At 37.7% G+C, this 14,603-nt stretch overlaps 2 protein-coding genes across 6 annotated transcripts in view; one reads left to right on the forward strand and one right to left on the reverse strand.

Moving 5' to 3' along the window:
* Positions 1-289: 289 nt before the first annotated feature.
* On the reverse strand, positions 290-11,724 carry LOC105127860 (uncharacterized). Its single transcript, XM_011029320.1, is given in 12 exon segments — positions 290-3,212; positions 3,826-3,951; positions 4,037-4,135; positions 4,921-5,240; positions 5,313-5,822; positions 6,780-7,734; positions 7,860-8,000; positions 8,167-8,291; positions 8,390-9,331; positions 10,105-10,216; positions 10,808-10,932; positions 11,402-11,724. Coding segments are annotated over 12 exon segments (5,403 nt in total). The 5' UTR covers positions 11,571-11,724; the 3' UTR covers positions 290-1,433.
* Positions 11,725-13,305: 1,581 nt separating this feature from the next.
* Positions 13,306-14,603, forward strand: part of LOC105126509 (THO complex subunit 4B-like) — a 2,669-nt gene continuing 1,371 nt past the window's right edge. Inside the window, exons 1-3 of one of the 5 annotated variants that reach the window (XM_011027655.1) lie at positions 13,306-13,316; positions 14,012-14,081; positions 14,180-14,364. In XM_011027655.1, the coding sequence (XP_011025957.1) occupies positions 14,064-14,081; positions 14,180-14,364 (203 nt within the window). In that variant the 5' untranslated portion in view covers positions 13,306-13,316; positions 14,012-14,063. Of the gene's footprint in view, positions 13,317-13,676; positions 14,365-14,603 lie in introns of those variants that run through there. The other 4 variants (XM_011027500.1, XM_011027577.1, XM_011027423.1 and 1 more) reach the window with 4 other exon arrangements.

Consider the following 14,603-nt stretch of genomic DNA (forward strand, 5'->3'; position numbering starts at 1 on the left):
TGCAACCATGTGGTTTCCTGTTACCAACAAGCAGGACAGTAGCAGCTATGGTGATTTTAAACAATTTCAAATATTTTCGAACCATTTCTTTAACCTACCTCTAACCTATTGACTGATATAACGAGTTTCAAGAGTTGTCATTTTCAAAACAACCTGAGCACCTGTCTTCTAAACTTCAGAGCATGTACATTGTAAATTGTAAACTGCACTGATTCTGGTGACTGGTGAATCAAATGAGATGGTGCACGTGACAAGCATTTTGAAGATGCAAAGTTAACGACTCAGCATCAATAATAGAATTCAAAAGATGAATTATTTTATCATAATCTACAAACAATCATGGAAAACTCTATAAATTCAATAAAAAACCTGCTATTTTATGAAACCAAAGGTAGCAAATCATGGCCAAATCTCAGCACTCATTCAGGAGTTTCATTGGCCATGGCAAACTGACAAAAAATGGCATCTCCGAGCACATAAAGAATAAATAAGATGTCCTAAAATTGTATTGCACCTGTCTCCACTCTCCTCTCCAAAACAGAGCAGAACCCAGTGGCTAGAAATTCTTTCCCAACTCACCTCTCGTTACTTTCTGGCATACACAGGTTCCTCTACGTCCACCCTTAAACTGTCTCTTGCCATCCATTTGCTTCCTCCTGCGATAGGGACGAAAGCTATTTTCAGAATTCTGCTCTCCCGAAAGCATTCGCCCTTCTCCACAACTGTGTTGAGCCTCCTAGACGCTCTCAACAAACTCGCACATTCCACCACAACTCCAATCAAATGAAGGGAGATAACCAAAGGGCTTACGTGAAGTCAACCATCCATTGCATTGAAAAATATTCCCAATCCATTCCCTATTTCTCAAGCCATACGAGATCTTTTTCTACAATCCACCATACAAATAGAAAGGCAGCAGAAGACCACTACACCCAGAAGAAATTGAATGCAAGAACAAGAAAGTAATGGCAACAGAGAGGAAACTATCAAAATGATGACTCCTTTATAATGAAACTATAATCTTTCCAACTATGTGAAATTGTGAATTCTACGGTACAAAAGAAAATTTTTTTGGGAAGAAATGTAAAAACGACAACAGAAAAGGAACAAAACAAAGAATGACAAGGCTGGAAAAAAAGGGGGCTGAAAACCTGATCTATTAAGTAACTTCGCAAAACATAAGCTAAAACCTATCCTTTCATCAGTGTATCCTGTGTATATTTCTATAATTCCTAGTTTCAGAACTTCATCAACATTTTACAGTGAACAAGCACCCAGAACAACTTGTCCAGGATCGTCATGCAACCCAGCACACCATCTACAGACTTGACTCCTTCCCCATTCCTAGGGTGTCAACCAGCAAAACTGGCCTCAATTATCTCTTCAGCAGAACTAACTCTATCAAACTGACAGCTATCTTTAAGAAAAAGACATCAACCAACTTCAATACCCCTCTCTCTAGCTTTTTGGATAACAGTGCTTGCATATCCTCTACTCTTTGATAGATTATAATAGCAACTCCATAGCTTCATAGAGAATGGATGTGCAGATAAAGCTTTCTTGTAAAACCTGTCAGAAATTAACTCGACACCAGAAATATCACCCAAAATACCTGCAGCTTCAACCCACACAAATTCCGGTGGCACTGGAATAGCATGAAAGATTGCATCGACCAAGATTGAGCACGCCCAATATAGAACACTGTCAGAAGTAACATTAATATTGCTGTAGCCTCTGCACAAGAGCTTGCAAACAGAAAGAGCTATTGGGTAGTTGGATGGCACCATCTCTAAGATGGCTTCAACAAAATCCACCAATTCCTTTGGCTGGTTTGACTTTGGGGGTAAAAGAGAGGGGCCATACCACACTTCAAGAACAAGATTCACCAAAGAAAAGTCAGATGAAACCGGACACAATATGCTACTGATTAGCTGCTGAACTTTTGGCTTCTCAATGTTGTCAATGAATCGTCTAGATAATGGTTCACAAACTGGGAGAGCTTGGGTATCATTCAAATAACCATTCAAAATTTTCAGTTTTTCACTGACAGGAGCATCCTTCCTTAATTTTGGCTCATGGTTTAGCAAGAACATAGCATGCTCTGATAAGCAATGTCTGATGTACTGTGGAGGTGCAGCCTTCAGTGCTCTGTCAATGGCAACGTGAGCTTCGACGTGGTCATTGTGCAATAATTTAGCAAGAGATAGATTAATTAATCCAAACATCATATCCATCTGATTAGAGTTGGGTATCAGAAAGTTTGGATTTGATGCTGAAGCTGATTCCAGTGATCCAAGTGAGCTATTACTATCCACCGCATCCAAAATCTCATTTTGAGGATATTGAACTTTTGAAACAGAGTTAAACCAGCAGACAGTGAGTTCTTTTGCAAAATCAGGACCTTCTTCTTGGAGGGCACACTCAATATACTGATTCCAGATACAATGAATTCCAGGGACTTCTTTTGGCCAATTACTAATGGCTTCCTCAAACCCTTCAAAGCTCACACTGCCTGGGCCATTTTTTTTAAGCCTTGCTGACAGGAGAACAAGTTCTACACAGGATGGGTACAACTTCGTATACTTGTCCAACAAATTCTGACAGCAAGCTAAGCCATCAAAAACTAGTGTACACCTAATATGGCTGAGAGCAAACTGTTGCGCCATTCTGCCATTTTTGTCACTTTCAAGTGATTCACTGTTGACAGACATTTCAACAGAATCCACTGCCATCTCAACTAGCTTAACAGCCCTCTGCTTCTCTTCATTTGGTAAGTGAACATAAGGCCATTCAATTGCAAGGAGTTCCTTGTCACATTCAAAACATTGTACAATAGCATCAGGTAACTTCCTGTAAATAACTAAGTACACACAACAAACCCAGAAGATATATTTGTCAGAATTTGTTAAGCATGCGAGGATATCAGAGAGCAACAGAAAGTGAGGCTCATCTGAGTTAGCTGCCACAGGGAAGAGTCCTTGGATTTTCTGAATGGCCTTGCCAACATTCCCAGACATGCACAAACAATCCATCATCTGTAAGAACAAGTCTAAGATGCATGCACTAGCATACATATTGCCCTTATCAAAAGCAGATGCCTGGCGACAAAGCGCTGTGAGAGCAGCATTATATGCTACCAGTCGATCATCAAGATGTATACGACTGTTGATGTACATGAGCCAAAGTCCATAAGATCTTTCGTTGTTTTTAACCTGAAGGACAAGAGGAAAAGGGTTTCCATACAAAAGTTTGCATTCTGTCAAGTAAAAGGAAGAGAGAGGAAGGGATTTAAAAGACAAGATGAAAATGTGACCCAGTTTTAAACAATGACAACATTGAATAGCAGGCACATTCACATGGAACAAAGGCATAAGCACGTACACTAATCCAACCAAGCCCACATCTGATCTGTTTTCATAACGGAAACTTGATGGAAAGAAGGTTCCCTCATGGGAAAAAATAGCTGAATTTTAAAAACTGCTCCCCTCTTTTTTTGAAAACTTCAACCATCACAAATGACTTGAAAAGAAAGTAACTGGTAGAATTTCAGCCAGATTAGGCTAGTGACATCATCTAATTACAGTTTGGAAAACTCTTTTACTTCGATAGAACTTGCACGTGCAAAACAGGAGGCTACGAATAAAACTTGACTTGCAGAGGCTGCTTTTCACTTCTATGAAATAGATTTGTACTACTGAAAGCATGGAACTGTAGCTTAATTATACTTGCAAATCCAGAAAGCGTTTGACCAGTCTCAGAATCTCAGTTTCAAGAGCAATTTTCTGGAGAATAGCTAGGTCTAGTTCCTAAATTTTTATAACATACCGCATAGGAGAACATGTCATCCTTCCCAACAGACTCAATGTTGCTGTAGTAAATGAGCAGATACATCATCCACAGAGCTTCGGATGTTGGATCAGCCTCAATTGCTCGTGACAGCATGGAGAGAGGCTGTAGAACAAAGGTTTAGGACGGTAATTAGAAGTTTCTGAACAACAAGGATACTACAAGTAAAAACAGAAACCACATACTTTACCTTCTTCATACCCTCCAGCTTGTAAACCTCCTGACAGAGAAAAACAAGAGCCATTTCATGGGACTGCAAACTGCTGGCTAATGCTTGATTGAGATGATTCTAAGTATACATCAAGCAGGAAGAACAACATAAATGAGAGGATGAACCAAGAAGAAAACAGCAAAAGACTATAATGGTAAAACATAAAGCAAATATGGCAATAAATAAAATATGAAGTGGATAAGGAAATATGTAATGGAGGCAGACCTATGCAAGCATAATATATGCTGCACAGAATTATAATTGTTTCAGAAAAAAATAATAATGAGAATAGAATTGACAACAGGAATCTTTTATATGCGCTGCCTTCCCCTCTTCCTTTCACTAGATCAAGAGAGGAGAGAGATTCCTCAGCGACAAGGTTTAGGATGCAATGAAACAGAAATAAATGCCTGTGACTTAATGTCGTAATTGGAAAATAGAACACAAACACACCAATCAGAGGAGGACAGTAAACCAAATCTTCACACTTGCATGCTACATTCTTAAAAGAATGTTCAAATAGACACAGCAAGATAGCAAAGTCTCCAGCACAAACCATTTGAATCAAACCAAGAAGAGACACAATTCACTAAGCAAATTTTCATAACTCAACCAAAATTATATGAAGGATAGGGAAACACATGACAACATGAGTTTTGACAATACATGTACTATAAGATCTATGAATAAAACACCACAAAAATATATTCCCACCAATGGCTTGTACTTAATTGAAGAGAATACCAAGACAAAGTGACTACTGAGCATTAATGTTACTGACAAAACATCTTGGCAATGCAACAAAAGCAAACAATCAAAGATAAACATTATGCCAGGAATACAGAAAACAGAAATAAACAGACCACTGTGTTCTCTCTACTCTGAAAGTATGATGTCTGTCTATTCCAACTCCCATGGACCTCGATACGGCCATCATCAGCACAGATAGAAGACTGATCAGCAAGCAAATCTTTTTGAAAGAAACTTGATAAAGCTAAGCAAAGACTGAACTGTATTTGCCAGCATTGCCCATTTCTCCGTGCAATGACAGATTTATATGAATCGGATTTTAAAACATCCAAGCCAACAAGATAAGTTGGTGGATTCAATACACTGTGACACTTGGTAAGTTTTGTTCCACCTTTACATTTTTGTTCATGCAGTGTTAATCCAACCTGACAATCTGCACAAGCATTGTTTTACAGTTGTAAGCAGCAATTCAAACTATTCAGAATTGTCAAAGGAATAGTCATACCAGCACTATCAGAATCATCATGCTGATTTGGATGCACATTTTGATCAGAGAAATCCCTAACATGTTGCCAAGGACATTCATCATTGTTGCATTTTCCTCGAAGCTCATACATGCATAGTGGCCAAAATGGGTCAACTGCCACATTGTGGGTAAAAGTCCCAATTTCAGTTCCACGTAAACCCCTTATAATCTCCTCCTTTGACTTTGCTATCACGTTGTCACACTGGATTTCTTCAGTGTCCATAAAACCATCCTCTACAATGAAATCACCACAGGTATCATTTTGTTGGTTTTTTCTACATTGTGATTCTATCAAAGTCATTGGGTACATAGCTTTCATTTGAGCAAATGCATTCCTCAATACTAAAAGAGGTGAAGATATGACAGAAGTTGTCAGCTGATGACCTCCAGTGGAATCGTCCTTGGAATCAGCAGCAGAATGAAAATTCTTTTCATGGCTCTGAATCTGGACAGGAAGCTCAGATATACTTATTTCAGGCTTATCATTGCCTGCATAGAAGGAAAATTACTGAAAGTTTTTCAAGAAAGAAAAGGAACAATAAAATGAAACAAGAATCATATAGAATAAAATATCTACATACTCAAATTACTTTACCACCAACCATATTAAGTCTATCTCTTCCCTTTATACGCGTTCCAATTTGCATGTCCACAATGAAAAGGTCATAAACTCTTTATAAGATTCCACTGTGTTGTAGTTATTTAAGAATCATACTATCCCTCCTAATGAGGATAAATTTTGGAAAACACCAGTAGAAGATTTTTTCCAGTTATTGCTGACTGCTAAAAACTTGAATTAAAATGAAATGTGGCATTCCTCAATGGACAGAATCTTCAAATTCTCAGAATTCCTCTACTCATTTAAGTTTGCCCAGTAATTTCAAACTAGAAGCAGTTTTCATCAATCTTCAGTGCTACAAGTTTGAAACAGTTCTCATCAATATTCAGTGCTACATGCAAAGAATAAAGAGCAATATCATTATATAGCACGATCTAGTTATCACATTCCCAAATGCTAAATTATACTAATATGTTTCAGGTTCAGCTAGTTACAAGACTCCCAGTAAACCACGCACATAATAGGGGACAAAGGAAAGTATTATAGCAAGAAAAAGAATTTGACATGACCAAAAGGCATTTGTTTTACACAACGAGTCATTTGAATCTATTTGCTAAACAAGTTCACTAGGAAAGACTGAATTTTACATTAACATATGCAGTAAGTTGCAAGAACTACATTTATCATATTTGTGTGTGCATGAGCATGAAAATTGCCACATACGAAGATAAATGAGGCAAAAAAGCCAAAACAACCATACAACTGCACAAATATCAATATCAGCAACTGGGATAATTGATCAACTCGACATTCAGCGTGGTTCCAAAAGCAAAATAATTCAAGACCAAAAAACTGCTTAAAATCTATTTCTACTGTGAGAAAATTACCTTCAAGGTCATAATCTCGATCCTTTTCTGTCTCTGACAATGGTATACTGACATTGCTTCCCTGGGTTCTTTCACTTCTGTTGTCAATTTCAATCCCTGGTTCATCTGCAGGATCCATGTTGGATGAACCACCATTCTTTGAACAGGTTCTGATTGGTAGACGAGCAAATAGTTTGGATCTTAATTTTGCTTCAAGAATCAAAGAATCCTGAGGGCCATCAACATAAAAATCTTTGTTTGGATGACAATCTGTGTGGCTTTCCCTTCCCACAGAATTTTGATCTCTTCGCTTAATTTTAAAGATAGGTTGATCAGTCTCATGGTCCAATGGAAATGTCTCTTCATCTTCCCCAGCTGAAATATTAGAATAATTGGATTGAGAGCTTACTCCATTTGCAGCAATCAGGCTGTTGCGGGGCAATGGCTCTGATGTACTAGCATCAGGTTCACTGCATGGCTCGGATCCCAAACTATGGCCATTTACATGCTGATAAAGTGAATTTGAGGGAGCACCAGTGACTGAATCATACACTGGCTGATTACAACCATTATACTCAGGCTGCATCTGATCGCTTGATGAGGGTATTAAATCCACATTTCTAGATACATTATTTTCACGGTCCATCCCAATGCCAACATGTTCATGCTGCCTAGAGGGAAAAAACAAACTGGAATCATTCACAATGAGAGATCGAAAGTGAGCTGAGTGCAGTTCCCTCTTGCGATAAAGTTCTGTACATCTAGAATTAGCCTCAATCAAAGCTCTCTGTGCTTTTCGATAAGCTTTAAGAGCATTTCTTTCTTCAATTTCACATTTGTGTCTGTGCTCTTGTTCTTCTTCCAGCTCCCTGTCTAAGGATTCCTCCATTTCAACTAACAACTGAATATCTATGCTGTTATGCTCTGCCACATTTACAGTTCCCAGACAATTCCAAGGGTTTAAATTCAGAGATGCCTGTGAACAAGAATAAATGCAAGTCCAACAAAATAAGAGGAGGCAAGGAATGCAGGAGGAGTTCAAGAAACTTTAACATGATAAATCAAAGGCGATCATTTTAACATTTGATACAGGTAACATACTTGACAGGACAGCTTATCACCAGATATGCCTTGCAAGTGCTCACAGCTGTTTATTAAATTCTGTCCACTAGTTGATGTCTTTAACAAACAAGCTGGTGGCTGGGTTCCGCAATTCTTTACAGGATTCAAGTCAACACTCTTCTGGAAGTTACTTTAATATCAGTACAGGAATGAGGGTGGCCCCAGAGGCAAAATTTGCATCCATAATTACACAAGGGAAACAGGAATAAAAGAGTTCAACAACAGAAAGGGAGAAATTGTGATGAAAACAACACCAAGTCAACTAATTTTCTCGTTGTTAACTTACTCTCTTCTTCAATAAAGTACTAGCATTTGCATTAGTCAGCAGTGGGGTCTGGTTTGATACCACACAGGGATCCATCTGCATTCTGCTCATGTCAGGCTGACTGGAATTATCATTGATGTGCAAAGCTGTGACACATTAAAATGCTGATTGAAGTAAATAATAGATTACACCATGGAACACTATTTAAGAAAAATAACAAAGCTTCCTTGATCTTTCAACCCACCAGGTAGCTTTGCTGATGAAATATCCACCCTCCTATCTTGCCTCTCCCATTTAACTACACTCGACTCTGTTCTTATTGTCGGTCTTTCTTTCTTGTTAAAATAACCCATATTTCTATCCTGCAAACTACTGTTCTCCAGCGCTTGATCTTTTGACAGTAAATTAGATTTCTCTACAAGCATCTTTTGTTGGCCATCTGAATTTAAGTGTTTTGAATAAGATCCATCAGGTTTTATGCGTTTCCTGTCCGGTTCTTTTGGTGCTAATTGCCCAACTTCAGAAGAAGCTGCATTAGATTTCCTGGTCACACTACTGGAAATGTTCATACACTTGTCGGAAACTGAACCTGATTCCTTGTTTTGTGCAGCTGCCTTAAGCTTCAGTTCCCTTTCCCGAAGTGCAATCTGCTGCCTCAAGTCCTGAACCTTAGTGCTGTTCAAATCCACACCTTGCTCAATACCATGCTCTTGGCTTGCTAGATTTCTTTTGATGGAATTAATATTTTTTACTTGAGAATCTTGCCCAACAGACAAGGAGTCAGCACCCTTGGAATTGGCAACTCCATTTATCTTTGTCATTGACGAGTTAAATGTGCGACTCATTGATGATTTCTTGGGAACACGGTTCACATTTCTAGAAGTCTGCAGTGACGTGCTTGATTTTACCGGTAAAAAGGAGGGCAGCCTTCCATTTCCATTAACCACGGTTGTATTGGGTTTAGTTTTTAAAGGCTTGTCACCTCTATCTTCAGATTCACTCCCACTTTCATCATCTGAAAATCTTATCACCAAGTTATCATTAGCCCCTGAAGATGCACACTTTCCAGGATTAGCAGATATGCGTGGCACCCTATTCTTCTCAAAGCTCTTGTTATTATTTGGTTGTGATGTTTGGAGATTCAGATCAACATATCTTGCGGGATTAGTGCTAAAAATGGCCTTGCCTGTGGAGGAGAAATGGCTGCATTAAAAAGCACTCTACAGCAGGATGTCTTGTCCTTAGCATCAATTAAATACATCACCAATTCTTTCTAACACACAAATGTTGCAGCTAGGTAAAAGTTGGCAAAACAAAGTAGTAGGGAAATCCACATGTGACTGAGTTACAAAACAACATAAATGACATTTATGCATCATAGAAATTAGATTGCATGGAGTGCATGACTTAAGTTGGTCGAGGTCCTCCTCTATGTGCGATAAATCAATAGCATTTTGTGATTTTAGATGCCTCTCATTCGGTAAAAAAAAAAGAAGAAGAATTCTTTGATTATTAATTGGTGGGAAAATATTAAACTTCAAACTTTTTTTAAATGGTATCTTATATGCATAGATAATCTTGGAAAAGCTGAGAATATAAGCTTTTGTGTAAAGATACATACAGGTATCTTTATACGCTTTGGAGTCAATTGGCTATGGGGTAAATGATATATTATTTTTCATCATAGATGTGCCAATTGAGAAAACTTCCTTAGCATGGAAGGCTACATGTAAATATAGTCATATATAAGTATCATGAACGTAATGTTCAGAGCAAGTGGCAAAAACTAGCTATTGATGCATCAGCTAACAGATCAAAACAGAAGTGAGAAACACCACTCTTCATGAAAGATTCACAAGCTAAAGTATTATTATAACATAAATCCAAACACAAACTTGGCAGCTGAGAAATATATATAGGAAACCAAGTTCCTGCAATCAGATGGAAAGCCGGACTTACCAGCCCGATTGGATAAAGTGAATTTGTTCATCGGATGAAACGGAATGGTCCTTGAGGAAGCAGGTGTGTTAAAAGCATCGGCAAACAGTGCAGAAGAGCCAACAGGATTTTGCTGCAAGAAAGAAAATCAAAATTCATTTTAACAAGTTCGACTAGAAAAGAAAAGGTTGAGCCACTAGAACTTCATTCATACAGCCAACATTGCAAATGTAAACACATTCAATTGATGGAACCTACTGTAGTAACTTCAAAATAAATAAAACATGTGTTGAACAACAAGCAAATCCCATGATAATCATAAGTGCCCTAATTGCACTTTGCATAGCTGTAGTGGAATGTGGTAACAAAATAAAGTGATATGTAATTATTCAATTCTCCCTAAGTTGATACTCTCCCTCTCACACTTACAAGAACACATGTACGTGAGCAAGGGAACACCAAATCAATGAGAATAATTCCACATAAAAGGCCATGTGATTCTACTTCATAAAATCAGTTTTTAACAAAACAAAAAGGACATGTATGGCAAAATCAACGACCACATAATACAGGTAGAATACAGGTGATCTGCGGACAGATTCATTTTGGTACGATGAAATATTCAGATCTCCCAATGTTGATGCTCTCTCCCTCCCGCACAAACACTTGAGACCTATAAATGGTTAATTTGATGGAGACGGAAAATATGTGCAAAAGGAAGTACCAACTCCGCAAAACCATTAAAGCCTGAGGCATCATTGCCACGAGCATAAATAGAAGGCCACATAAATCTATATCGTAAAATTGATTTCCAACTGAATGTAACAGACACGTATGGTAGAATAATAACTGTACAGTACAACCCATCGCAACTGCATATAACAAACTGAAAAACCTAATTATAAACCATCTATATGCATTGCTGAAACACTGTGCACAAGCGAAATCAAATAGACTTGTAAATGAGTAAATCTTCGGTTTCTCTTGATGTAGTAAATTGCAGTCAACTAAACCCTGAGACAAGTTGCCGACTCAGAGGAAGCAGCTGGTAATCAGAACACAAATTGACAAATCCGTCAGTAAAATAATTTTCTTTCCTTTTTCTCTGCTTTCTCATCAACCAAACAGAAGCCTGATCTATTGCAAACAAAAGTAGCAGCTAATTTATATCAGCTAACAGATGCAGCTAAAAATTGACACAACAAACTGAAACTGCGAATTTCTCATCGGGAATTGAAAATTTCAAAAAAAAAAAGGAAAACCAAAACAAGGCATGAGAAGTACGATGAGCAAACAAATTCATTCTCATTTCACTTACTTTGACTGTTTTCTTGGCAATCAAACAGATAAAGAAAAATGCATTGAAAACAGAAAAGAGTTAGGGTTTCTTAGGGAGGCAATACGTCGTCGTTGGATGAAGAAGAGACCTCTCCTTCTTCTCTTGTTTTGGTCGAGAACTCTGGTTGACTAGGGTTATTTGACGCCATTGATTTAGTCTTTGTATTATTAAATAATACTATTCTCAATTATCTCTTTCTCGCTCTAAGAACCCTCTTCTTTTTTTAATGATTCTCACTCTCTAGAAAAATCGACGTTTTGATGGGCCATGTGGAGAGGGATAGGAAGAGGAAATCGAGAAAACGAACTTGAGGGCGGCCTGATGTGATGAGTACGTGGCTAGCTGAAGTGACGAAGATGTACTTGTTGTGTAGAAGAATTACGGGATCTGTTCTTGCTTTACTTGTTGCCGTCCCTGATACGGAGGGCAGGTTGGATTTGTTGCGTGTGTGTGTGGGGGGGTAATTTTTTGAAGAGAAAAAATCCACGTGTAGTTGACACGTGAATTTACGTTAAGTTTGCCCTGATTCCTAACGGGGTTAAAAAACGTACATGGAAAACCAGAAGGTGAGGCAGTAAGTTTAGAAAGGGGAACATGGTGAGTTCTTTCCATGAACAGGGGGGGCGGGGCCATCCACGCTAGTTGTATTAAAGACGGTGTTTCAAATTGTAATAGTTTCTGTTTTTTTTTCGAAGTATTTTCGAATTAATTTTATTTAAAAATATATTGAATTGATATATATTTTTAATGTTTTTTTAATAATTTTAATTTATTAACATTAAAAAAATACATAATTAATTATTTTAATATATTTTAAAATTAAAAATACATTTAAAAACATGTATTATATTACAATATCAAACACACAATAAAACATCAGCAATTTAAAATATATAAATAACACCTACATATAAATTATTATTTTTACTATACTGTTTTAGAAAAAACTTTTCATGCTGGAAAAAACTCCCGGTTGAAAACATTAATGAGTTTTTGTTTTGCTTGTATGGAGTCGAATGAGATTATAAATTATGCTGATTATTTGGGTAAATTGCAATGATCATGTTCGAATTTTATAGTGGTTTTAGCTGGATTTTGTTTTTAAACAGAGGAGATTTTATTCTTCGAAGCTTAGTTATGATTACAGAGCACATATACAGGTAAAACAGACTTTATAGATAAACTGGAGGAAAGCGTATTCAGCCCGAGATCCATGTTAGTTGCAAAAATTCATTAGCCCAGAGCACGATGTTAAAATCTTAGATAAGCCAGTCAAGACCAGTCAATTGCATGGATTTTCAATTATATACCAGTCAAGAGCCTGCGTCGAGGCATGAATCTATATAGTTTTTCACAGGTTATTGTGTTGTGTTATTTTATCATTTAAAGTTTGTGTGTTTTACATGAACGACGCAAAAATTTTAGATAAGCCAGTCAATTGCAATTATATCACCCACGCAAAAATTAGGCACGTTTAACGAAACATTCGTGCCCTCCAAAAACCCCATGCGGATGCATATATATATCACCCACACTCTTCTTCAACTCTGTTTCATTCTACAGATGCACTGAAATCCAAAACAAAGGAGGATAAATTTCCCAAAATGTCCAGCGTACTGGACATGTCTGGACGATCTCATCCGCAAGAGCAAAGATCATGAGGGCATAGCAGTGATTCCGGAGGCAGAGGCTAGGGTTCGGTTTTGGGTGCAGAGCCTGATAGTTGGCTCGCCCGTTGTAACGCAACCCGACCCAAACCCTACCCTGTACGACCTGCACAGGTAATGCAAGTACAGCAGGAGCCAATATTGTTAGCAGCAAGTGATGGGTCTGATGGAGAGGCTAAATTATAAATATAAAACTGGGATCATGGTGTTTCCAATGAGGATATTAAGTTACTTAAGTTATCATTTCCTTGCTTATTTATGTGAATTTTTTAAAAACAAAAAAAAAGTATTATTGATTGTGGGTTAAGGGGTTTACGTAGATTTGATATTTTTACGGGTAATGCTATTTTTATGAGTTATACAAGCAATTTGGGTTTGTCTAGTCTGCATGTTAAGAGCTAGTTATCTTATTTTCTGCCGTTGGGCAGGCAAAGGTAGTGTGGAAGAAAGTTTTGATATTTTAAAATTTCAATCTCTTACACGTGTCTCCTTTAAGGCTCATTTTAGAAAAATCCCAGTGATCTTGGTGATGCCTTTTCTTTTTATGAGTTTTTGGAAAGATTCACAGCCTTTACCTGACAGCAACAGGGCATTTGTGCTGATCGTGAATCTGCAGTCATGAATGATGATGTTGAGGTTTGGGGTATTATGGGAATGTACGTGTGCAGTAGCTAAGGCCGTGATGGTATAGTATAAATTGCTGTTTGGCATCATACCGCTTGAAAGTAGCTTTTGAGATGGCTTTAAGAATCTTGTTATGATCATTGCTGTAGTTCTTTCATGACGATGATAAAAAAAAAAGGCAGCAGGACACTTTGTTGTCACGTGTCCTATAATCGAGGTCAGTCTGCTTAAATCATACAAGATGCTGCAGTTTAGGGACCGTAGATGCATCATTTAACATAAGGTACTCCCTATGCAGGTGATTTTTCTCCGAGGTTGGTGATTTGTTGAGGTACTCGCTTCATTATGATATGCGTGGGAGATCAAAGGTATCTTAGATTGATGTTTGACTCTCTCTTTTTTCCTTTTCTTTTTTCCCTGGAATTATTAGTGTCTTCCTGTGGCTGGAAAAACTTCACTCTTTCAGGGAACAGCCGAAGTTGTATTTGCACTCCAAACAGATATTCTAGCAGCTATCAAGAGATACAATAATGTTCAGCTTGATGGGAAGCCCCTGAAAATTGAGCTTGTAGGGGTTAATGTGATAACTCCTGTCCCTGTGCTTGTAACAACAACTACCAACTTGGCAAAACCAAATAATTTCATTAGAAGGTACAACCTTGCTGGTGATCATTCAAACTTAGAACCAATTACTTTCATGCATTCACTGGGTCCTTTCCTTCTAGGTGGGAAGGGCAATTGAAAATAAGTTTTCTAGTAGATATGCTGAGACATCGAGTATGATTTTGCTGTATGCATTTCTGTTTGCCAGTTTTTGGTCTTTTCCTGGATGATGACACTATATATATATATATATATATATATATATATATATATATATAGAGTTCTTT

Source organism: Populus euphratica, unplaced genomic scaffold (assembly GCF_000495115.2).
Source record: "Populus euphratica unplaced genomic scaffold, PopEup_1.0 scaffold1.1, whole genome shotgun sequence".
Taxonomy (NCBI): domain Eukaryota; kingdom Viridiplantae; phylum Streptophyta; class Magnoliopsida; order Malpighiales; family Salicaceae; genus Populus; species Populus euphratica.